Raw genomic sequence first — 27277 nt, forward strand, 5'->3', positions numbered from 1 at the left:
ATTAAAAAAAGTTTGGAGCGATATAATTACAAACTTATGCGTTATACAAAAAAAAGTTTCAAATAAAAAAGATGGCAAATACTATTATCTACAATAATGATCTGTAAAATTTTTGTCGTACGATGCGCGGTTCGTGAGATATTTAATAAAACGTGTTTTTCAAGATGGCGGCTGAAGTGGAGCCCCTCCCCCCATGACGCCCACTTGGATTTGCATTCAGGGGACACCCCTGAACATATTAAAAAAATACCTGTTCCCGTTTTTACAAAAAAACCCTGCTCTTGGCCTATAATCAGGGTTTAAGGAGGTCATGACCCCCATGATCCCCCCTGGATCCGCGGATACTATGTACTACTTGCATTGCTTCAGTAATCCGAATTATTTGTTAATCCGAATCACCTTGGTTTTTATTAGTTCGGATTATCGAGTCTACACAGTATCAGTAAAGGTACGACTTCCTTAATTATCCTATATAACAGGCAAATGAAAAAAAGACAGACCTGTACGAATATGGTACGGATTCCATTTTGACGCAGCTGCATTTACGAGAGACTGATATAGTAATAATAAAATCAAAATATAGACCAAATGGGGCGGCATATTTTTGTTGTAAACTCTTGAGATATTCTTATATGTATAAATCGCCAGATTTTCATGCAAGCAGTAAATGAATGACATACATTAATCTACAATCATTAATGCTAAAACAAAGAAGGTCCTGAATTTGGTTTTAGACGTACAAATAAATCTTTTACCTAAATAAACGTGTAATAGTTAAATATGTATCATGGGTTGAAAACACTATGATTTTAAAGAAATCAAAGTAAAAATCAAGTGCCGTCAGTAACGACGACTGCTTTATAAACATAATTCGACTCCGACATTAATGCTGGCCACAAGAAACCTCTAACGATGTCACTGCTTCTTGATGATGTATGATGACGTTGATGCTTTTCTGGATGCAACCTTACTGGCGTTTGAAAATCTGGAAGCAAACAATACTGAATACATTACCAGTACACTAACACATATTTATACTGTCCGACACGTAGTTCGTCTACAGAATCAAACTATTTACTTTTAATCTCAAGATTTATCAATCAAAACGTTTTTCGTAATGAATATTTGTGAGTGGTATATTTACCAGTGCTACGACTCACCTGTGTCTAATTCGTAAGGAGGTACTTGGCATACCAGTTGCCAAGCTATTTTAGTAGCTTCTTCTGCGTATCTTCTCAACTCTTGGCATTCCTCTAAACATTTATATTCTTTCAAAGTTTCGCAAACCAAACCTAATACTTGATTCTCGGCTTCTTGAAGAGGATAACTCTCTGCGGAAGCCGCTAAACAACGCATCACCTCGAGACGAAGTGATAGAAATTTAGTTGAATGCGGATCGAGGTTAAGAGTACGATAAGTCTGTAGGAGTTTGTGTTCTCTGAGGGTTTTGCAGGTCCTAAAAGCCAACTAAAAATGCATGTTAATAAACGATATATACTAGTTTCAACAGAGAAGTATTTGTGATAATTTTTTACCAACTAAATCAAAGAATTTAGAAACGTAAGTTTCGATAGAATTGGTCTTATTCAGAAGTGACTTGAGTCTGCAAATGTACAAAATTCTTCAATAGATGAAGGCAAACGACTGTAGACAATGACGTTGTTCGGTAAATGGGCTCTGGAGTCGCCAGATTAATTCCCGAATCCACAAATAAAATTGTCGATTCCAAAAGCTGTAAATACATTCAGAAAGAGTCACTATTTCATCTGGATTTTTTTCTGACCGTGTCATTGTTTCAAATTTATGTCAAAAAAGCGTTGCACAGTTAATCGCCTCGAAAGATGAAGACTATAGGTTGCTAATTACCAATTTCTTCTGACCTAAATTACTCGATATAGACGCCAATCATTTGTGCGGTTTACAGCAATTACTTCTTCTTTTAAGCTAAATTTCTCCCTGGCAAGCCTTATTTAAGACTAGCAAATAGCCAGTAGTCATTTGGGACAGATCTGGACTATATGGTGGATGAGGTAGCAATACGAAGTGTAATTCGTTCAATTTAACCATCGTTGCCATCGACTGGTGAATCGGTGCATTGTTTTGGTGGTTTTTCTTCGACGTTTTCCTTGATTTCTGCATTCAAACGATCTAACAACTCTAGTATTTGCTATTGATTGCCTCTCCCTTTTTGGAGATAGTCGATGAACAATATTCCATACTCATCCCCAAATAATGGTTCATCGGCTACAGTCCACTCAGATAATGATCGTTTTGATTCAGGAGTGAAGTGATGGATCCATGTTTCATCCATTATCACATATCGACTCAAAAAATCTGATTTATTACGTGTAAACATGGCCAAACACTGCTTTGATTCATCATAACGTTGTTGTTTTTGATCGACTATGAGTAAACGCGGCACCCACTTTGAAAAAAACTTTCTCTTGGTCAAATATTCATGCCTTCTGATATCTTTCCGGCCTCAGATATCTCATCCAATTTCAATTTACGATTAGATATAACCAATTTGTGGACTTTTTCCACCTCAATTGTACGACCAGAACGTTCACTATCATCGGTGTCTGTTCGACCACGTTCAAACCAATAACACATGGTTCTTTTCGATGGAGCAGAGTCCGGATAACACTTTTGGAAGCCATTGCTGAACTTGTACAGTATCTTTTTTTTTCATCAAAAAGCAATGATAAATTGACACACAAAATACAAAAGTAGCTCCACTTAAATGGCTCTCACTTTTTTCTGACTTATCGAAATGTCATGAAATTTTACACATAGTCTTTTGAAAGTTGGTACTTCATAAACGTCATATGGATTTGACAATGGCAGCGCCATCTGCGTGTCATAGATGTGAACTGGCTTTCGATAATTTCAAGAAGTAACTCACAAAGAAAAATAAAAGAAGACTCACCACAACGACGGAAAATAATATTTTCGACTTAAGTTGTGTTGCATGCATCAAATCAGGCATCGAGTTGAGCGCTTCAAGGGCTCTAGGTCTATATTGACGGTAAAGTGACTCATATTTGCTAATTACGTCTTTCCTAAAACGAAATCAAATAAACAGAATACGGTTGTACAATTTTGTTGTACATTTGAAGCAGAATAAATATAATAGATAGAATACAAAACCTATTGGGTATGCAACCATTAACTCTTTTATTTCATGTTATTCTTATATCTTGATTATTAGTCATTCAGATTTCGCCCCTTCCGTAACTTTCTTTATACTTCCATCTACTTTATAGTTCCACCTTGACAAAATATATTTTTTATACCACCGCGTGTAAAGTAGGTACTTTATAAACACTTTCGAGTGTGTAAAACTTTACTTTACGCACTAGTGCGTGAAAAAACATACTTTAAACAGTAATGCGTATTATAAAGGTATCCGTAGCGTTGTGACTAGAGTACAAGGCTAACATGCGGGAGGTCCCAGGTTCAAGTCCCAAAGGAATTATTGTGCCCCCCTTTCTTGCTGCAATACTGAAGAACCAAGTATTTACAGCTGATCTATTAATCCGACTACTTTTAAAAAGTCTATGATGTGGGATGGCTTTAATTGCCAGAGATCTTCGTCTTCTGTTTCAAACGCTCCCAGGTGTAGTGCTCTGGAGTTTTCACACTTAGAGAGAATGTGCAACAAAACCTGCACGCTGCATTATCTGCTAGGTCTAGCGTCTTCAGGTGTTTGTTGCGGCGACAGTGCCCCGATAGAGCTCCTGTTAGTATATAGAAGAGTCTTTACCTGTCTCTCCAGAGTTTTTTTCGTTGTTCTATAGCTGATACCACAGAAGGGTATGTCACAGAATCCATTGTAGTATTTTTCTTGACTAGCTCGTTTAATTTTTCTAGGAAATCACAAACGAGTTAAGATTTTAGCATATTGGAGCTTAGAGCTCTAATGGCTGGTGGATTATCGGACAGGATGATGATCTCCTTTTTGAGATAGTTCCTCTTCAGATTTAACTAAACACATTTTTCAATTGCATAAATTTCTGCTTGAAAAATGGTTTACAATGACCGTATTAATCTTTGTATTTGAAATTATATTTAATTTCTCTCGTATACATAATAATCGACTATAATGTACTGCAATTCGTACTTGGAATAGCGTTTCTTCGTAGTTTGATATACTTAAGTGTGTGTGTGTGTGTGTTATGTGGCCAATATAAATTTCAATTGTAATTTATGCTTAGAAATCTTTTTCGTGTACTTTGGGTTGCAAAATCAGGGTAGTAAACAATTTATAACATGCAGTTAATCATAATACAAATGTTACCTCAATTATAATCAAAATCTAGGACAATTGCAATGAATGTTTCATCTAAAATCTACAATGTTCTAAGGGATGCAGTGACATTTTTTCTACTTACCCTATATCTTGTTCATTCTCAGTTTCCGAATGATATCCGGTGTCACTGTGACAGGGACTGTGAGGTATTTGCATCAAATCCAACAAAGCTCCACATCCTCTTGAGAAAGACATTAATACTGTGGCGACAGGTATGTCTTCAGGTACAGGCTGTAGCCTACAATTATAATTGTTAATAATAGAGAGAGAGAGAGAGAGAGAAATGCTGTATTGTCAAAAATTTGTAGACAAAAGCTTGTAAAAACTAAAAAACAAAAAAAATACAGAAGAAAACCACAATGAGTAACAAAATTATAGGTAATAATTAGTATACAAGTCCATAACAAAAATTGAACTAGTATGCAGCATGGAATTAAATATTATATGTATATATATATATATATATATATATATATATATATATATATATATTCCCTCAAATTATTGCAGTATGCGGGAAAAGATGTTATTGATTTGATTTCAATTGACAAGTGATTGTGCGTTTTTTGCATTGTAAAATATTGAGCAGTTAACTAATTCTGAACGTGGAGTAGGTAGGTAAACGGATGATTCAAAGATGAATAAGGAAGGAAGAGTCCCTGCAGTGAGTCCTGCTATTTAGTCCGAGTAAGTATCTACTCTCTTTTGAAGTTTCAAGATTCGCTCAAATTGAGTCGTACCACACGTATCCCAATGCGATTCAATAAGGGCATAAGTTCAGTTCTTTGGAAACTGGTCTCAGTGCAAAGCAGGAGGAACTTAATTTTTCAGATAAGGCGGTAATATGTAACTCCCAGTTCAAGGAATTTGTCCACAAAAAGCACTAAAGAATTTACAGATCCAACGACGTCAATCGTTGTATCAACCTTTATAAACTGACTTCTGTTGGTAAGGTATGTCTTAAACCATGCGAGAGGTTTTAACCCTGAAACCATAGTATTGCAATTTGTTGATTAAAATATTATTATTAACACATTCGATAGAAAAATCAGAAAAAGTTGTTGTAGTGTGTAGAGTGTTGGCTGTTTAAGCTAGAGTATACATATTTAGGAGGGAGAAATTAGCATCCTTTGTGCATTTGTGACTTAAAAACCATGTTAAGTAAAACTTGGGGAAAGGGTAATTTAAGGACGAAATAATAGTAAAAAAAAATAATTTATTGAACGCATTTCTTTCTAAAATATATAAGAGGGTTTGTCAAAATCAATTATAATATCATTAAAACAAATTTTATCTAAAATATCAGGCTCAATGTATCAATAAAAAATTGTTTAGATAGAGAAACATTACATAAACTTCTTTTTTACGTAAAACTGTAGATGACGTGAAAATAATGATGTGACATGAGAAAAAATTTCTCATACGAACCCTCGAATTTATATTTAAGTACTAGCTGACCCGGCAAACGTTGTTTTGCCATATAAATTATTTCTAGGGAATTTCTAGTGTAGAAAAAAAATAACCAACTTATTGTAAGTGTGTAAGGATGTGGTATATGAGTGAAAGAGGCTTGGAGGGCTGTGAGCGATGAGCGAATATAAAAATAACAAAACACCTAACATTTTTTATTTTATTTATTATAATTTATTCCTTAAAATTATATATCATTAATTAATTACGACAGTAACACTAACAAACAATATCAATCTCTTAATGCTATAGCGTGAACAATAGTTTTGTTAGCCCATCTTTAGTTAACACAAACAAACTGGATGGTTTACCCACTCGAGAGCATGCCACGTATAATTGTCCATTGCAAATGCCAATCTAATCGGAAACTGAATACATTTAAATTGAAGTGGAACATCTGTAGGTATAATAGGAATTCGTGGTATCAATATATTTTCACCTCAGAACTTGCCATTTAAAATGCTGGCTTCTATAATGTTTTTCATTAATTTTTGAATGATATAATAATCGCGTACCGTTGCACAGCCGTGGCGGGTTCAACTTACGAAGCAAAATAATCGGAAATCCAACCTTCAATTGTAAATTATGCGGTGGCATGCCTGGCAAATTCAGTGAGCTCAAAAACTCTGTTGGAAAATTTACAGCTCCGCTGGCATCACAAACTGTATTAATAGATTTGTATGATACCAAGTTCCCTGGCAACAACTGTTGTATCTTCAGATTTAAATAGTTAACGTCCACATTTTTGTCGCTAAAATTGCTTTTTCTGCAAACCATTAATGATTTATGTACTGTGTGTGTACATCGGGAAATATTTGTTCAATGAGAGCATCTTGCGAATCAATGATTGTGCAGAAATCGGTCGGTAATTTACGCATCCAGTTTCATCTATAGTAACTTTTCCATCACCGATATAAAAGAGTTGTTTTGAGAATGTTTCAGCGGATGGATCATGAAGCATTTAAACGCACATATTTACTTTCAGCTGTACTTTTCCAACATTACGCCACAATGGCGATGATTTTAAGCAAGCATTGATCTCATCAGCGTATGTTGAACGTGGAATTACGGGAAGTATTTGTCTGAAATCACCTGAAAGCACTAACAGAGTGCCCCTAAATAATTTTTTAATGGCACATTATATAAAAATTAAAAGTTAAAATTTTGTCCAAAAAATAAAAATAAAATGTTAGGGGTAGACAACTCTTATCACTTAGGGGTATGAAAAATAGATAGTAGCTGACTTTCAGATCTAGTGAATATGCATATAAAATTTGATAAAAATCGGTCAAGCCGTTTCGGAGGAATATGGTAACTAACATTATAACGAGAATTTTATATATAAGATATTTTCTAAATCATACATTCGAACATTATGATTTTTTAATGAATTATTACGTATGTCCATGTAGTGTGCTTGATGGAATAAACAATTCTACACTACTATCTCAAGGCCAGGGGCGGCTCATGCTCAATGGTTAACAATCCGTAACTTCTACAGGGACAACCTGCACAATCTAAAAATAGGAAAAATTAATTTTTCCATTGATTTTGTAACAAAAAGGTACTTTTTGTTTAACTCGATCAAATTTATGGTTTAAGAGATGCTTAATGTCAGTTTGCTATAAATCTTTTTAAAAATATGTCATCAATAATTATCACATCGTATTTACAGTATCAATATGGTAGAATTTACTTTTAGTGAATTCTTTCTTTCCAATTCTATAAAATACTCTTCGTACAGCTTCGAAGAATGTGCTGGCTAGTACTACACTTATTTTAATATCTTTCTATAGCCATCTTTCATCATATCCCTTCAATTTAACAATTCTATCGGTGTAATTGATTTTTGGCATCCTTTTTACGAGGTGGTGGCAGTAGCTTCCTTTAATGTCACGAATTTAGGCATCGAAACAGTTCCACAGCTCATTGATATTTCTGATTTCGTTGCTGTGAATCCTACCTGGTTCCTTCACTTTTCAGTTTCTTCGAATACACACCTATAACGTATACCTCCGTGAAGATTGAGATTTCGTACTAGTTTCTGATAGATTTTCATCTTATTCTTCTTTTGTATTATTTTTATTCTTTCTTTGAGGTCCGTTTTTACGATCCAGTAAATCGTTTGTTCTTATTAATCTTAGTTCAACCACTTCCTACAAGATTGACCCTGATTATTTTGCCTGCAAAGGTTTTTCTTTCTCAACCGGAGCGTAGCTTTTGAGGTTACATCTGTAATGATCAAATCTACAGATCCATATAATCAAAGCAGAGAGAGCGAACAGGTTAAGACATATACATAAAACGAAAGAAAATAGATGCGTAAAAAGGTGGAGAAAGAGGAAAAAAAGAAGAGGAAGTATACTGAACACTTTCCGGGTAGAATTATACTCGACTGTAGATCTTTGGTTAGGGTTGATAGAGGCTTACCGTAAATAGATTTGCTTACATAAATTAAATAAACTAGTTTCCATTATTTTTAATAAAATGATGTTATAGGAAGTGTCCTACCAAAAAAAGTGAGGAAAATCAACAACGAACTAAACGAACCCCAACTTTGAAGCCCCTCCCTACTTTCTAAATGATGTCAAAAGTCATCTTAATAAAATTTTTGGTAATAAGTGGATTGGTCGGGGAGGTTTATTTGCATGGCCACCACGTTCCCCTGAATTAAATGCAATGGATTTATTTTTGTGGGGAGATCTTGAAAGCTTGGTGTATGTATGGAACGCCGGTAAATAATTACAAATTTTCTTTAGAATGTCTCTTTATGGCGAACGGTTTCCTTGGTATGTACAACGATCTAAAAATGTACATTTTTGCTATCTTTAGATTGTACAGATTGTCCCTGTAAAAGTTACAGATTATTAACAATTCGGCAGATGTTATCTACGAAATTTTTGCATCAAGTCCAGAAAACCCTGTATGTAATGATGCTGCCCGAATTTGTTTTCAAAATAATATGTAAGTCTTGTATACTGACAACATTTTTTTACAAAAGGGGCCCACTCTGTGTAATGTCTAGGGTCATCTGGTCTTGGAAGATGGCCCTGTGTCAGATTATCAACAACTTGAATAACTTTACTCATACAGGGAAACGGCACACTTTTAGGTAGCATCAATGTTCTGCGTACAACTCAGAAAAGAAACTAGTAGAAAACTACCAGAACTGAGAATATGAGACAAATGAAAGTGTGGGCTAAAATTAACTCACTGGACATGTACGCTACCACAAATACCTTTAAAATTAGTACCAAAGGATTCTACTGCAAATATTTAGAGTACTATTCTTTAGAATGTATGAGATGCATTGAGGAGAGAAAACTTATTACCACTCTCCAGAATATAGTGAATAAGATGATAAGCTGAAAGATATGGAAATAGGACAACAAAATAGATAACAAGGAGGCAAGCATAATTCACATGGTTTTCTTTATACAGAACAAAATCTAGTAGAAGATGCAAAAATCAGGAAACAAAAACAATGGGGCTTTCACCATTGACTTCAAATGCATTTAGGTTGAGTTACGAGAAGTATTTCTCAAAAAGAATGAAAATGATTTCAGTTGCTAGGCTGCAAGGTTAATTCATAGGACTATATCCAGTCTACACAGCCTTAAACCATGGTCATTCTGCTCTTCTGTGTCTCAATATTGGTAAAAATGGAGTTTTGTCATATAAAAATACATTGCACCCTTGTTGTACTATATAACACCGTCATTAACGTCGTTGATCTGTAAAATTCTTAATGCTTGTTGTATTAACAATTTATTATGCCCTCTTTGAGTCGCATCTCCGATATGCCGTTCCCTTCTGGGATATATGTTGTGCGACTCAACTGGTCATTCACTTATCGGTTTACCTCTCACAAAAATGACAGCAAATTATTCCCTGACAGATGCTCGCTTACCGAACACGTTTTCTATGAATATCAGTCTGTGTATTATAAATCTGCTAAATTTTTAACAACTGAAAATAACCACAAAAAAACTTATATTCAAAATAGTTGGGGTATTAATAAAAAACTGATTGGAATAACATTCAGGTAATCTATCTTTTAGATTTTGAAAGAACGAATTCTATAAAAGTCTATAGCATTCGTAACGACATAACCTATCAAACTTCAACGTCATTTGTAACTACCTAAAGTCACATAGCCTTTAATAGGACGGATTTAAGTTTCAAAACAATAATTGAGAAGCACCCAAAATCAATAAACCTCATATTTATGTCTAATCTGAAGGTTGTTTTTGCACCTTATGATTTTAAAATTTTATGTATTCGATAGCAATTCTCCTTCAATTAATGTGAGTAAATTTCCAAAAACTTTTGTTTCATTCAAATAATGTGTAGATGAACTAAATACCTTTTAAGCTGAGACACGCAAAATAGAGCTTCTTTATCGTTCTGCACTCTATCGCTGAGAGTCCCAACTAAAACTTCCAGCTGCTTCAACGCTGGTTTATCGAGAATGGTCAATAAAGTTTTATTATCAATCAATCGTTGTTGAACTTCTTTCAACTTTAACGATAAGAGGCGCTGATGCGAGGCGTCTACAGGTTTCTTGTTATCAACTGAGATCAAATGCAGTTCATCTAATCGGTGTAGAGCACTTTTGTAGACGTCTATATGAAGTTGTAGTTCCGTTTTAAGAGCTGCGTGAAGATGAGTTAGACCAGATACGTTTGGTGTTAGTCCATGACAACCCAAACCTGAAACAAAAAAATTACGTTAGGGTTTTATAAAATTATTTGTACGCAATGTGTCGAAAATATCTTCAACTGCATTCACCTATATTAAATTCTTCATTTTCAATTACTCTAATGGTTAATATGTTCATTCTTATCGCCTAACCTAGGAGGGTGGAAACCAACCGCAGTTGAAAAGGTTACATCGACGACAACATAAGTAACAAATTATTATGCGGAAGGAAAATTATAGAAGTAATTCATAAGTACCACAAAGTACAATTATGATAAGTACTGCTTACAATATGAAGGGTAAAGGAATTCCACCTTATTTGTTTATGGAAAAAGCAAGCACAAGAGGGTAAACCCTATTACACTCGAGTAGTTCGAGTGATGCCTACCGTGTGAACTTCTGTAGGTTGTAGTGTTTGGGGGAGACGTGCATTGGCAGGTGATTCAACAGGTTTTCTCTTATCAGAAGAAAGGAGTCTCGATAAATTGACGTTCTGAGGATCTGCAGGCAAACTAGGGTCTTCATCAGCTACGTCTGGTTGTCAAGTAGCTTTACCAAATACTGCACTCGGTGGGATTATGTTGAATAGATTGGAAGAGCCTCTGCCATGGTAGTATCGGTAAAACAGAGTCAGGTCAGTGACTTTTCTTCTATGCTCTGAGCTTCAAAGCTTCTAGTCTACTCTAGATCGCCTATAAGTCGAATTGCTCACTTCTGTATTGAGTCTAGCATCCTCGCAGTACCTTGGGAACTGAGCTTCAAATGTGTGAGCAATACTCCAAAGATTGACGAATCTGAGCCTAGTATTTTTTCTCGTATAGCTGTAGATAAAATATAGTATTCTATTCGCTAGTAATGGCTCACTACGTTACTGAATACATTTAATAGTAATTTTTGTGAGCATTTTTATCCAAATTTTTAAAATGCACATTCTGATAATTTTATTGAACCGACTATATTTAAAAGTATTATTAATTCTTAACTTATTTGGTTTAAAGTAAAAAAAAGTTATAGGGGACACCCGGGTTTGAACCGGGGACCTCTCGATCTGCAGTCGAATGCTCTACCACTGAGCTATATCCCCATGTTAAGCAAATGAATTATACCAATATAAGGGCGACTTACTATTAATAATAATGTTAATTTTTTAAATTGTTATAAGCAATTTCTTGATTCATTATTGTTAAAAAATATAATGCGAAATGCTTTTGCCCTTTGTGACTCGGTGAGAATGATTTTACATATTTAAATTTGCGAATTCGACTTTTGCATTGTGTAATTATACGAGGTACCTACAAATAGAGCAAAAATAAAGTTCAATACAAAATTTAATATTATATTTAAATTTGATTTTAATAATTTAATAATAATTTTGATTGTAGATGTTCTTAATCCGACTCTGCTGTCTTCTAGAATGTGAAACTGTAAAATTGACATACGTTAGAGACAGGAAGAAAAAAAATTGTAACTTTTATTACAAATATATTCACCGTACTTCATTGGATATGAATTATTATAAACAATAACAGCTGTCTGTCATGAATATCATCTGTAGCTTACTGTTATATCATGTGCTAACACTTTTACGGTACTTTGAAATAATAATATATGTAATCCAAATTTGAAGTATCTGGTAGATGGAAATATTAGAGTCATTCTTTTCCAAATTTGGTGTTGAAGTTAAAAATAGCAGACGTACTCGTATTATGATCACCTTATTTACAATTAGACAAAATAGACGTACTATATTATTAAATTCAAATATCAGGTTACGTGAAAAATTAGCCGTTCTATTAATAAAAAGCTGAACGAAAGATTTTTTGATAACATTTAAAAATTGGTACTTATTCGCCCTTTTGTGAGGGTAGGAATTGTGTACATCAACAATATATTCAAGTTCTGATTTTGGCCACTGCAGTTATCCGACTAAGCAGTTTATTGGTTGCACTGAATTTCCCACAAGTAAAGTCAAGATGCCGTTTTATTTAATCATCCTCCTGGTACTGATCCGTTAAATACTTCGGCGGGCGTCAATAACGAAGCAAAGTGATAAGAGCCCAAAATATGACAATTTGGAGCAATTTATCTCTATATTGAATATACTGTTTACACCACCACTACACCAACACTAACAATTATATGTCTGAGGCGCGTTTTGATAATCAAGTTATCGTCTTCAGAGACTGAAGGTAAACTAAAATCTAATAATTTATCTCTATACCAAACTGCATCCCTGATGAGTTTATAACCTCAAAATTCGAAAACAATTGATTTCTATACAACCCTTAAGAATGAAAGTACCAAATTTGGTACACAGTAATATATTGTTAAGTGCATTAAGTAATGGTAAGTAGAAGGGGATCAAATCATTCTGGAAGGTTAATTGGAGGTGACTTAACCTTAAAAAGTTTTTTATCTATCAGTTAATTTGAACATTCGATTGGTAAATACCTTGTAGTGCTTGTTCTAATGCCTTTTTTCGTGATAAAATCTCCATGTGGAAGTTCGGTTGATATTCCAGAAGAGCCTTTGCCAACTTTGCTACCTTAGTTTTGAGTGTCGGGTCATCGTGTGAAGCCAAGAGTCGTACGAGCTGCCAAATGACTTGATCTGCATTAATGTTAGGCCGTTGTCCCGAAACTATCAATCTGAAAAGTACAAAACAATTTCTAATTTTCATTAATATAGTTAGTATGGTACAATTATTTCTAAAAACTGCCTAACCTCAATATCCACAGTAAAAGTTTCACTTAATCTACACATTTTTCTATAGAATCCACATATTTTGTAGTCATATCAACCCTTGTTTTCTGGTAAACCCACAGACGAATTTGTTTTCTGTAAAAGACGATGCCAGCTTTGTCATTTTCGATCAAGAAATTCTGTTTTGAGTAGAGTTGTTGTGGGTATTTATGCATCAAACTATTTTACTTGAAACTTTAATTTTCAATATCCAAATTATGCTCTCGATTTTATTATAAATAAAGATCTGTAGCAGCTGACATTAATTATTGTTAATTTTAGCGATGAAATGAATGGACTATACTCATACTTTTTCCAAGAAATCTGAAAACGTGAAAGAAGGATGTGAAACAATAAGAATTAACTCAAGTATGTTTATAACTTTTCTAATACCATTCATAACATTTGATATATTGAAAGAATCTGATTTCCTTGTCTTATTAATATTCGGTTAACCGTACGGTATGGTATGTAAGTAGGTAAACTTGAGTCTCATTGTTAACCAGCGTGTAAATAATGAAATTATAATCAAACTAACGGCTATATAACATAAAATAAATGTTGGTCAATACTTTTCTCACTTTGTTATATCACTGAAATTATAATACTATTTAGAACTAAGTAAAAAAACACAAACAAAGTATGACTCTCAAATTATCTTAAATATATTGATTAAAACTTCAATTTACATTAATATTATAAACACAATTGTATTATATGGATGAAATAGGAAGAGGAAGACATAATATGAGTTTAGTTTTCCTCGAAATATCTCGACAGTTCAGGAGAAATCCTACAGCTCTCTATCGAAATCCTTAATAATACAATTAACACTTCACTAAATAAATAGTGTGACTAACTAAGAAAAACACATTTTTTGCCATCAAAGTAATCTCCTTTAAAGCAATACAACCAATCCAACGCTTCTCTAACTCCTCGATGCCGTGCTTGTACAAGGATTTGTTTTTTGCTTCAAAATAGGCTTCAGTTTCAGCAATTCTTTCTTCATTTGAGCTAAATTTCTTATTGGCGAGCATTTTTTTAATATCAGCAAATAGTCAGTAGTCACCGGAGGTCATATCTGGACTATATAGTGGATGAGAAAGCAATTCGAAGTATAATTCATTCAATTAATCTATCGTTGTCATCGACTTGTGAATTGGTGTATTGTCTTAGTGAAACAATGGTTTTTATCTTCGACATATTCCTTGCTTTTTGCATTCAAACGATCCAACAACTCTATGTAGTATTCGTTATTGATTGTCTCACCCTTTTGTGGATAGTCGATGAACAATATTTCATACGCATCCCAAAATACTGAAGCTTTAACCTTCCCAGCTGACTGTTGTGCCTTTGAATGCTTCGGACGTGGTTCTCTTAGATGATGATCGTTTTTATTCCGTGAAATGATGGTTGCATGTTTTTGATTGACTGTGAGTAAGCGCGGCATCTACTTTGAAAAAAGCTTTCTCATGGTCAAATATTCATACATTGTTGATATTTCATGGAGTAACCACCTCAATTGGACGACCAGAACTTCCACCATCATCAGTGTCTGTACGATCATGTTCAACTTTAGCAATTCATTAACAAATGGTTCTTTTCACTGGAGCAGAGTACAGATAACACTTTTGTAGCCATTGCTGAGCTTGTGCAGTATTTTGTTTCATCAAAATGCGATGACAAATTAACACACGCAATTATTTTGAATCTATTATTTAAAAAACAACAAAAGTAGCTCCACTTAAATAGCTGTCACTTTTTTCTGATTACATGAAAATGTACGCATAGTCTTTAGAAAGTTCTTCATAAACGTCATATGGATTTGACAATTGCAGCGCCTTCTGTGTGTCACCGCATGACTTATTGGGTGACGTAATAATAAAAATGGGGAAGCATTTTCGGTCCTAATTGCCCGGGTAGTCGCCCTCGCTGGCTCTTCTTCTCCCACCGTAGATTCATCCCTATTAAAATCCCTATTTTAGTCCACTAGTTCGGTCTGCATTGCAAAAGCGTACCTTGCTAGAAGAATGAGTAGTCTTACCCGAAGGTCGTAAAGCGGAGGCTTCATGAAACCTTAGTCCAAATCGACAACTGGTGTAAAACGTGGAAGATCAGCGTCGATACAGAAAACAACGTGGAGATTCCGGTAGAAGACATCACCTGAACTATCAAGGCCAAATACTTGGAAGTCGTGCTGGATCAAAGTCTAAAAGTCAAGAACCACGTCTACTCTCTATTGAAAAAAACAAGAAAGACGTATATCCTTCATATTGTATGCATTTACAGCGTTAGGATACAGCACCAAGAGTAATTGCAAGAAGTTCCAAGCTCAACAAAATATCAGCTTGATGCAAGTCTTTTCATTCAAGAATTCTAAAATTAGTTGGATCGACAGTAGGAATAACGAAAAACATCGCTAGTAGAAGATTCCAAAAGCAATAATCAGATATATTACATTAGGGAGGACTACGTGCAAGACTGAGAAGACTATGACCAGCAGTAAAGACTAGAAGAAGATAAAGAAAAGCAGGATTCCGAGTAGGGACAGATCCATTCTTCAATTGCAGGACTAGCAATATTATGAAAGTAACAAGGAGAGCGAGCAGCAAAGAAAACTGATAAATCAAGAGATTTGAAATGAATTTACACCAAAAGAAGATGGTAAAACACTTTTTATCATTAATGAACAGAAGCAGGGTATTTAACAAAACAAACTAAAAAGATGTTTCGGTGAACATGCAAGTAGTCCAATATAAATAGTTTTTATACTTATTTCTATTAATTCACAATTCCTTCAAGAAATAATGATGATAATATACCTGAGAAGGTGTATTACTTCACCTAAAGATATTTTGATACAATCATGTCTCAAAAGGAAAGTGGACTTACCAAAGATATATATCAGTAACAATTGATTGATTCATTTAATGATAATATTCAAGTTGCACAGTTAATTTATGAATTGAAATTATGGGAACATTTATTCAACTCGAAAACATTACTAGAAACGAGGACGTTCTATAACAATTTCTAAGATGAGAAAACATGAATGAGAAAAATAACTTAACGGATTGTTAGAAGAAATAAAAAAAAAAACAAAATAAAAAAAAATTTATGTTGCTTCATGACCATTTGGTTATGTTTCTAAACCTTATTCAATGCTCGTGTTGTCTTTGTGTTATAGATGAGTGCCGACTATTATAGCAACCAGTTCGTCGATGTTGAAGGATTTCTACGATTTTCCTGTAATCCGATCAATTTTTTAACCAGCCAAATGGAAACAAAACATCCTCAGCTGTAACTGCACTTATGAAGATGGTCCCAGAAGTACCTGGCATGACCTAGAGATGGCGGTAGTTGATTGAAAAATACAACTGTATTACAAAGTAGATAATCTAAACAGCATATTTTTCAAGTTTGAAGTCGCAACGTTGTTTAGCAGCCATCACTAATGAATATTTTCAGTTGTGAAAATACATACTTTTATTTGAGAGGTCTTAGCCCAACCAATATAAAAACTAAACTAGATACTACTATTTGTGAAACTACTTATTCATTATCAACAGTAAACCTAACAGGATTTAAACGAAGCCCTGCGAGGACCAGCAACGCAGTGGCCGACCAAATGTGGTGACGATTCCATTAATGTTAGAGAAACACCCACAAAGCGGTACTAGATAATCTTACTAAAGGTGCTCGAGCTAGCAGACATAGTAGAAATTTCAAAAAGTGTGGTACATCGCATATTAACTGAAAATTTGGATATGAGAAAGCTGTGCGCAGGATGGGTGCCGCGTTTGCTCACGACGGAACAAAAACAGCGTCGAGAAGATGTTTCCAACGAGTGTTTGGCAATGGTCCACAGAAATAAAGCCGAATTTCTGCGACGTTCCATATCCATGGATGAAACCTAAGTCCATCAATACACATCCAAAACAAAAGAGCAAACAATTGACTGAAAAGGGAGAAACGGATTCAAAGAAGGCAAAGACCATTCCAATTGCAGGCAAAGTCATGGCGTCGGTTTTTTTGGATTCGTGTGGGATAACTGTCATTGACTATCTTGAACAAGGTAAAACTATCAACGGCGAGTATTATGCGAACTTATTGCAACGTTTGAACGAAGAAATAAAGCAAAAACGGCCACATTTGGCTAATAAGTAAATGTTGTTTCATCAGGATAATGCACCAGCTCACACATCCGTTATTGCAATCACCAAAATTAATGAATTAAAGTTCGAATTGCTACCTCATGGACCTTATTCGCCTCATTTAACCTCTCTTGAATTATTTTGTGTTCCCAGATTTTTCTAATAATAAAGAGGTGATGTCTATAGTTAATGGTTATTTTGAAGATCTTGACGATTCTTATTATAAAAAGGGTATCGAACTTATTGAATATTGCTGCGATAAGTGTAAAAGGAAATTACGTCGAAAATAAATATATTTTTTCCCAAATTTTTATTGTTTTCTTTATTGGGTCAAGTACTTACTTCTGGGACCATCCTCGTACTTACAACAAGAAACAATCTATACACTTTTCAAAAAGTCGTCTGGTTTTTCGATCTACTTTTTTGCCCACAGTTTGTTATATCTCTCACTCGAAAATAGGCGGATCCACTGGCTGTATCACACCAAGTGACCAGTGACCAAGTGACCAACGGGACGCTTTCTCTCTGCAGTATCCACCATTTATAAACAGAACGCTGTTTTTTCAATACTTACAACTTTTCCATACATTCATCAGAGTAATAGTTTCTTCTCAAAATAAGAAAATATTTATTTTAAACAATGATATAAACAAAAGTTATGACCTTCATTTTGCTGCGAATTGGCGTACTGAACAAAAACTAACAAGTGAATTTTCTTTTGAAAAAAGTCTAATTTGACTGGACTATTAGGCACTTTCCAATTATTAATGGTGGAAATATTCAGAATATTTCTATTATACATAATTTTCTAGATTTACTTTCTTTCCGTCTGAAAAAAGTTGTCTTCTGCTTCTTCTGAGACAAGTTATCGGTAGTTTTTTATAAGTGTGTTTTATATTGACCTCGATGTATCCGTTGCAGTCACGATTTAACATATTTTAATATTTTATTACTATACTGTGTCTCCAAATGGGTAAAGAGACTTTTGTTGTAGATAAAAAATTCTCAATTGAAATTTTAATTCATTAGAGTTCAGCCCTGCTTGGTTGAGGACTAATTTCTAACATAATTTCAGTTTCCAAAACTTGAGTATTAGGGAATTTTTTTCCCTCTACAATAAACTGTCTTTTATATGGCAAATACGACCAGACTTTATTGAAATAAGTTGTTTAGAATCAACATTTAAGTCCCTCTATCAAACATTAAAATGGTCGTTCGAGTCATATCGACACCCGGAATCAATCATCTATGATGTGAGTCCCCATTAAGATCGTTTACCATAAATCTTAATGAATACCATAAATCTTGAATTTAAGTAGCTAAATTCAAGATTCTTCATAGTCACATTAATATAATGTAATGCTTTTAAATTCAAATAATTTTAAATGGGAAATTACGAGGGCCGTTTTTTTTTCAACCTCCGATCGCTCCGTGCAGACGCTACGCTGGCAGAAGACAGCGGACATAAGCTGTAGGCAATTGCAAAGCTCTCGCATTACACACTCCGCTATTGTTGACATTCAGGCGTCAGTCGGCGTTATGCTACAGCCACGAAAACATTCCCGCCATTATTGACGTTCCCGCTGCCAATTGTAAATTGCGAAGTGTGATTCGTTTTCTACAGGCTGCAGGACATAGTGCTGCAGAAGAGATAATTAGTCGTGTATAAGGGAAAAACTTCATGAGTGATGGTGTTGTGCGTGAATGGGGTCGAAAGTTTAAAGATGGCCGTAATGATCTGCATGATGAAGGAGACCAAAGGCGCTAATCTGTCGTTTCAGATGACCTGGTTCAACGAGTTGACCGAATGGTTAAAGAAAACCGCAGATTCATAATTACTACTGTGTCTACGGAATTTCCAGAAGTTTCAAGGTCTGTTTTGTACTTTATTGTTACTGAACGGTTAGGCTACATTGGTGGCAACTTTATTTGAAAAGGGTATTAAAAAACTTGTTCACAGATATGACAAATGTCTCAATCTCCTCGGTGATTATGTAAAAAAGTAATTGTAACTGTTCCAATCTTTTGGTAATAAAATTATTGTTTTATATCAACTTATTTATCGGAGGTTGAAAAAAAAACGGCCCTCGTATTATATCAGAGCAGGTATGTCAACTAAAAAGTGGGTTTGTGGTTAGGACTCAAAATATGCAACTATTTATTGTGGAAATAAATGGGGGCAATAATGGAAAAGTGAATCTATAGCTGTAACTGGAAAAAAAGGTATAAATTGGTACTCAACTATATGGACGGGATTTGTTTTTCTTCTTATACTACGTGTACGAAGATTTGCACCCATTGGTCGCTATGAAGCCTCAATTATTTGTATGTTTACTCATTCCTGAGACACTAGCTATTAATCATGACACACTATCTCATGGGGATAACCGTATTCTGTTATAAGCACTCCACTCGTACATGCGTATCTTTGTATCTTTTTCCACACGTGTTAAGAAAAGTGGATCCTTGAGACAAACTTCCAATCTGAAGTCTTCTGAGCCGTCCTTGATCATCCTCAACAAAATGTGATTCTCAACAAATCGCCTGTCATATTCAGCCCCATTCATCTGCACTACAGTACCCTGTCCATCATTATTTCCCCTCTCACTTTACTGATTCAGGTAGCGCTCTTTTATGACTTATCTACAATAACTGTACCAAGCAACCAGCTCTACTATCCTCTTGCGTAAGATTCCCCATTGGCGAAACTGTACATACTTCTTAGGGTTAGTGTATGCCTGACGCTGCACTAAGCTCCACTCATCTTGAAGATACATGGAGTTTAAGATATCTGAATGTTTCCACTGATCCTCTTTTTATGTCGAACATCATAGGTTTGCGATGATAAGAGTATTGGGCCTCGTTATGTAATAATCCACGTTCTTGAAAGCACAGGATGGCATTTCGTTGATTACAAACGACTTTTTTTCAGTCTGAAATGATGTGGTCTCATCCGTGGTGCAATTAATTATTTTCTTCCTCTTCATACCGCGTGTAAACTTTCCAGCGTGTGAATTTCTGTTCAAAATTCAGAAGTCTTGGCACCCATCTGGCTCAATTCTACCGTAACTGATGCCTAAATGAGTTTTTCTACACCGCCGACGTTGTCCTCAGCCTTTTTGGAAAGCGGAACACTATTTAAACCCTTGAATCTTGGAGAGGCTCTCATCCCCGAACTGCTCGGGTAATTTTTAATAAATTTTCACGGTTTTTACATTATCTTTGAACAAAAAACAATTATTGGTGCATTGCGCAACAGACACTGGTACATTCTTCTAGCGGTACCGATTGTCGCTTCGTAACAGACCAATCTAAAGCCAGTACTACACGATTTGTTCAACGTTTGTGGCAACATTCACCTTCCAGCTTTAGCTGAACATTGGACGAAGGCTGGAACTTCATCTAAACTTACCTAAATAAATGAAAACGTGGCAAAAAAGTGATGAACAGCATAGAACAGATATTAATTTTTTTTAAATAAACTGGATAATACCGGCAACTTTGGTCATACAAAACACGTAGCTAGAGGACAAGAAGTGTGTGTACCACAAGTGTTCCAGCTTCATTCCAATGACGCGAGTCAAAAAACCGAATTTCCGTTGCCAACGTTCCAATGCCAATATTGGAAGCAAAATATTAGTCGAAAGAGAAGCTCCCTACGACCACACGATGCCTCCAATCATACCAGCATTCAACGTTGGAAGCGTTGGACGCATTGTGTGGTACCGGTTAAACATCCAGTGCAGCCACTTTTATAACACTTAATTTTTCGTCCGTTTGTTTTAAAAATTTCAGTTTATATTTGAACCACCCTCGTAGAAACAGAAATGTAAGAAATGGTACAATCTTAGCTCTAAATTCGGGCTGATAAATTATCCTAAAGCAAAATTGTTTAATGGGTTCTACATTAACAAAAATAATGCATTCTAATTACTTATTTTAAATTGAGGTCAAAATTAATACCAAAATCTTCGTCTAAACAATTGTCCAGACTTGATTTTAAATATTTATCGTGGCCCGAAGCGAAATTAATCTAAAAAAGACTCGTTTAAAAATGTAGGCAAATGAAAGTAAAGTTTGACGTTTGGAATAAATGAAGAAATAGATGTTGATAGAAAAAACAGGTTACTATCAATTTCGAAACGTGATGTTTAGTTTTAGAGTAGTATAATGGAAGCACAAAGTTATTATCGTAAAAATATACGAGGTCGATAGTAAATAACAATAATGAAAGCATAGAAGTTATATAACCTGCAATATATTAATAATTACGATTCCTATATCGTTAAATAGTTATTTATTATTGTTGAAAAAAAAACCTAGAAGATTCATAAGTTGGATGGTTGATAGCTCTGAAATAGTCAAGACAGTGAATTCTGAAGAGCAATGGTGGATTGACAGATTTGCCGCCTGTTCGCTATTCATCTTTCGTCGCTTCTAAAATTAGATACCTTTAGGTTACAATTATTCAAATTACATTTTTTATCAATAAAATCCCAACATTATCCATTTTTTCAACGTACTTTAAGATAAATAGTTTAAAAATCAAAGTTTCGACCGTTTTTTGATTGTTAAAAAATATTATCACCTTTATTCACGAAAAACAGATTTTCCTACGTTAATTACATCATTGTGAAATTCAAGTAAGGCTATAAAAGAATCATGAATCGTGAAATAAAGTTAAATCTAACCTAAAAAATATTAATTTTCTGATTTTCTATGAGCAAACCTTCAAATTATTCTGATGTCATATATAGAAAGCAAAACCACGAAGCAATTTATAGAACATAATCTCAAATTTATTTATTTATGAAGCATTGGCAATCTATATTTAAATTAAAACTTGTAAAAAATAACATTGAGTAGATATTTATTAACAAATAACACTGAAAACTTAGGAATACATACACTCACATTCAATTCAATTAAAGGTAGCATTGCTCTAACTAAAACTGACTAAATGTGAGTAACTACATCAAAATAAATTTTTTTGGTACGACGAGATCGAAAATTAGATTCGTTGCTGTCATTAATTACAACCTTTTGACTTCAGAATATCTATAGGGCTTATAAGAAGCTGTGATCTGAAATCAGGTAGATCATATATCAGCTGATTTTGGATCCTAACCCGGAACTTGATTTTGAACCCAGTTTCCGAAGAAATTTTGGTGGAAATTTCAAATTCAAAACATTACTTCGTTGACTCTACAAAAATATGTATTTAGGTGTATAATAAATCATAAATGTTTAATAATTTTTATTAAGCAATTATCAACGATCAACTAATTAGTTTTAATCGGGTTAACCAGATCATAGTTTTCGAAAAACCCTTATACGATAGCTGCTACTTAAGTTTTAAGATAGAAACATAAAATGAATATCTATAATTTGATATGGATTTATTGTTTTTCACGCATTTCAACCAATTATCGATTGAGGTACCTCCAAATCATGTGATTTGAACTCATCAACCGCTTCTTCTTCAGGTGTAGAAAAACGTTGACCTCGCAATTTATTTCGCTATACGGTTGATGACCTATCAATTCCATGTTTAGACTGTTCAAAAACGTTTTTGTTGTCAGAGCTCGCAATGTCCAGATGGAGAATGATTAGTCTTCTCCGATTGATTTCCATGATTCAACGATTGGGTTCCCTGAACACTTCTTGCAAACAAATGCTAGTGTACCATTGAGAATTGACCATTCCATGTGGCGACAAGTACAGTTATTTGGAAAAAACAAGCGACCATTTGCTTCGAAGTGCTTCATGCGCGTACATTTTTTTTGGATTTGGTTCGTTTCCTTTTTTTGACTAATAGGTAATAATGTTTGAAGTATCTGTAAACAACTTAAATAGCATTCGTATGACAACACGTTCACTATTAAAAATGCCAAGCTTCATAATTGCAATGTTAGATTTTCCAATCCAGCGTTGTACTTAACATACGTGCAAGCACTTGTTTTGGTGATTTTATTAATGGTTTGCTTTAAAATGTAAACAGTTATATCATTCTTTTATATTCATAAGATGATGTTTCATTTCTAAAATACATTTGACATCTTTCACTTCAATTAGTAAAACTTTTTTTGTGTAATCAATAAAAGTGCGTTCGTAGTATTTGTTTTAAACGAAAAATAGAAACTGCAGGTGTTGAAACAAATTATTAATAACATACTCGTAAAATTTTTGAACGTGCAAGGAAGTCCACGCTTTCGCATCTCTATTAGGAGAAAGCTTCTCTTATTTCATACAGAAATCTATACTATCTTGTATATTTTTATCTCATATTCAAAATTAGGTTTATATTTTATCTAATTTGAATATTATTAATAGATATAATCTAGATCTTTAAATAGATTGTATGTTTTTACTACTAAACTTTCATTTTTTAATCAAAAATAAAAGTCGACAAGATCTACAGCGTTTGTAACAAATTGATAACAAAGTAAAAATGAAATTAATCAGTTTCATAAATCGGTATATACGAAAAGTGTTTGTTATAAAAAAGGCAAATCGTAGAACAAATCAAGAACTAGTACTAGTAATTCAAATAAAAACTAGACATTTATTGTAAGCAAATTTATTGTTAAGCTACAATTTTTCTGGAGAGTCTTCGTCACAGACTTATGCCACCTCTCCGGAAGCTTTTTGCGCACGAAGGATTCATTCGAATCGTGGAATGCAAGTGCCTCCTTCAATGAATCAAATAAGTAATAGTCGCATAGCGACAAATCAGGATTATAAGGAGGGTATTCCTGTGTTTTCACAACCCAATTAGTTCAATCTTTTCATCAAAAGCGTATCACATACATCAAATATATGCGGTCAGACCAGACGTTGTCTTGCAGCAATATCACACTACGGATTTGACTATCGCGTTGTTTTGATCGGTAGACAGGTTTCGCCGGATTTTTTAGCAGATTATTATAATTCTGCGTTCTCATAGTTTGTTGTTCAGTGAGAAAATCAACTATAATTACGGTACACAATACCTTCCTCTTCGTTATAACTGGAGCGCCTTAGTCTCTACTATGTGTTGCGCAAATGATACTGGTAGAACCTTCTCGCTCATGGCTGTAGGTAAACTAAAAAGCGAAGTTACACGCTCCCCGCTCTTCTCTGCGCAACAGACTAATCTAACAGTGCAGCCACCACATTTTTCGCGCGTTTATTTAAATTTAAGCCACCCTCGTATAATATACACTAAATATTCTCCAAAAGCTGTTCGTTTCGTCCGACCATTTAATTTTGTTCAATTCTTTTCATTTTTAAAATTGATTCTACTCTCGATAGAAAGCGAACACAAATACAGTGAGCGAATGCCAGACGAAAGGAAAAATACTCCTTAAAATCAACTAAATCTCAGCCCTGAAAAGGCGAATCTTTCCTATAAAAGGATATTTCTAAAATATAACACACCCACATAAAAATGTCCCTATTTCACTCAAAAATCAACCCAACGAGTGGCATACAAACAGAATTACTGTTAAAGGAATTAATCTCTTATCCGAGCTAAATAACAGATAATAAATATATATCATACAGTATTTTTGACAGTTAAACATGAGATATTGTCATGGTATTATTATTTATTATTGAAGTTTTAAGTCGGCAAATTTTGTTGCGAGATTTCGGTATCACTCACCAACCAACAAACAACTCAGATTGTCACCGAAGATGAAAGAAACTTTAAATTGATATTCCAGTTATATGTCAAAAACAGAATCAAAACGATACAAAAACAAGAATATACCGATGTTAGAACGGATATCAAGCAGCACCGAAACTATAAATGTGATAAATTCAAAACAAATACAGAATTATTGTAAACACTGCGTGTAAAAAGTAACCCAACTATATTTAAAATAGTGTGCAATATATTTTTCTCAATTAAAACGATGAAGAAGTTCTTCATATTTGATATTTTCGTAAATTTCTAATTCTGGGACAGCAATTAAATCAACTCACCTATATAATCAAACTTTAAATGAGGGAAAGAATATTAATAATAATTAATTAAGTGAAGCAAGTGCATGTAAGGCGTCAGTAAGCCGGTCGATAAATAAGTGCAGTTAAATGACCGGTATTATTTCATTCCATTTTTGTTATTTTCTTTGGTATATGTTCAGTTCAATTGCTTTTTTTTTAATTATTTAGTTTTATATGTCACTACTCCTAATTCAAAACAAATTTAGTTTCCAGTTCATCATATATACTAATTATAAGTTTTCCGTAGTGGGATTGTGGCAAAATGAAACAATAAAGTGTACTAATTAATATATTTCCGAGCTTTTGAATAGTTGTATATTCAACGTCTGGGAATTATTTAGTTAAGAATTGCAGTGTTCTAAATCTACCTGGCAAAGACTTTGTTTTTATTAATATATTAATATACATAACTATATCTTTTCTCTCGAGTAGACCTCCGAAACGGCGATTACCTCCTGTTTCCATTCAAATCTATAGCGAGCTAATGACTTGAAAAAGTCTAGAAACAAAAAAAAGTCCCACAAGGCCAAATCTGGAGAATACTGTGGATAAGGCAGCCTAATTCCCCAAGTATAATCGTGACGAGAGTGTAGATGTGAGACTGTTTGTTAGTATGGTCGAAAATCCCTTCAACTTTTCATAACTGGGCTGTTTTTTTTTCATTGCGCATCAAATCTGCTCTATAGTTCGACATCTGCCTTTACCCGGGTAGTCGAAGTAGATCAAACCATGTAAACCCCAGGAAACGGTGGTTATCACCTTATGTAATAAGTTCCCTAGGATAAAGCTCATAGTTCTATTCTGAGGTATATATTGTAATATAGTTTCATCTACTATTGGAAAAATGATTCTGGTCTCTAGATAGCTAGATAATCGCTGAAATTTTTAGTTCTAGCGAGCTTTTAATCAGCATTAAACAATTGCGCGTACGTTCAGTATCAACTACTGGCGGGGAACCACTTATTAATTTTTCCACGATACTCGACAATTTTAGGATAACATTTACGTAACTTTTCTTTAGTTTTAACACTCTTTAACTAACAATCTAAATTTATTAGACATATTGGGCAGATTTATGAGGAATTTTGACAGATGATATCTGAAACATGGCAGAAGGGATTTTACTATATTTTTATTTGGCCACTATGTATAGTAACTACTTTTTTTGTAATCAGACACCTTCTATTTTATTGATTGAGCAAAAAACTTGATATTCAGGGCTCAATATTTGGTAATTAAAGCATTTCTTATTATTAACGAATTTGTGAAAAAACTGTCAGCTTAAACTAAATTTTCAAATATTTTATTTTGTTATTGTGTAAAATAAATATTGTTTGTAGGTATGTAATTTGAGATACGTCGTTTTGACATTTTATCGTCAAATGAATGCTTTGATTATTCGATATCATACAAAAAAGTCTCATAATTTAACAAAAACTTACTTATTGAATAAAGTTTCCAAAAGTTGCGCAGAATGCGGCAGCCCTTCAACAAGTAAATCCAAAGGTAATTCACCGGCGACGGCAGCTATCGTGTTCGGACCTAATTTTTGTAGCACAGCAGCGGCTTCCCTAAATTGCCGCCCTTCGGCTAACACCATCACTCTCCTTAAAATTAGCCTCGGGCTTGTCGGGGAAACCCTTTCGCGCCGAAATCGATCACCACTGTCACGCATCCTCTCACTATCAACGTCATGTAAATAGTAAAGAATAAAACCATCAAGTGCCTCCGTATCGCCGAAGAATGGAGAAGACACCATCAAGTTCAAGATCGACGGTGACAGAACCGGATTCAGAAGATTATGTTAAAAACTTTCTTTTATTAGAATTTTTAATTTATTCATCCCTAAATATATTATACAGTAGTCTATATTAACCGGAAATCATCGTATGATATGTTTATGTGGCCC

General features: G+C 34.2%; 1 protein-coding gene and 1 non-coding gene across 2 annotated transcripts; both read right to left on the reverse strand.

Annotated features, from left to right (window-relative positions):
- Window positions 1-830: 830 nt before the first annotated feature.
- LOC130445426 (uncharacterized) lies at window positions 831-27043 on the reverse strand. The gene is made up of 7 exons (XM_056781033.1): window positions 26811-27043; window positions 12935-13131; window positions 10149-10494; window positions 4395-4550; window positions 2930-3062; window positions 1161-1467; window positions 831-985 (listed from the first exon to the last, which is right to left on the reverse strand). The coding sequence occupies exons 1-7, from the start codon at window positions 27041-27043 to the stop codon at window positions 831-833; spliced, it is 1527 nt and encodes a 508-aa protein (XP_056637011.1).
- Window positions 11496-11567, reverse strand: Trnac-gca (transfer RNA cysteine (anticodon GCA)). The gene has a single exon. It is a non-coding gene; the product is annotated as a tRNA-Cys (tRNA).
- Window positions 27044-27277: the final 234 nt, after the last annotated feature.

Source organism: Diorhabda sublineata, chromosome 6 (genome assembly GCF_026230105.1).
Source record: "Diorhabda sublineata isolate icDioSubl1.1 chromosome 6, icDioSubl1.1, whole genome shotgun sequence".
Lineage (NCBI taxonomy): Eukaryota > Metazoa > Arthropoda > Insecta > Coleoptera > Chrysomelidae > Diorhabda > Diorhabda sublineata.

Excerpts from the sequence above, each read along its gene's own strand:
- LOC130445426 (XM_056781033.1), bottom strand. The coding sequence starts at position 27,043 with ATGCGTGACAGTGGTGATCGATTTCGGCGCGAAAGGGTTTCCCCGACA. Across the intron at positions 4,551-10,148 it reads TGCGTGTCTCAGCTTAAAAG|GCTACAGCCTGTACCTGAAG; the intron begins GTATTTAGTTCA and ends TTATAATTGTAG. Across the intron at positions 1,468-2,929 it reads TATTATTTTCCGTCGTTGTG|TTGGCTTTTAGGACCTGCAA; the intron begins GTGAGTCTTCTT and ends ATGCATTTTTAG.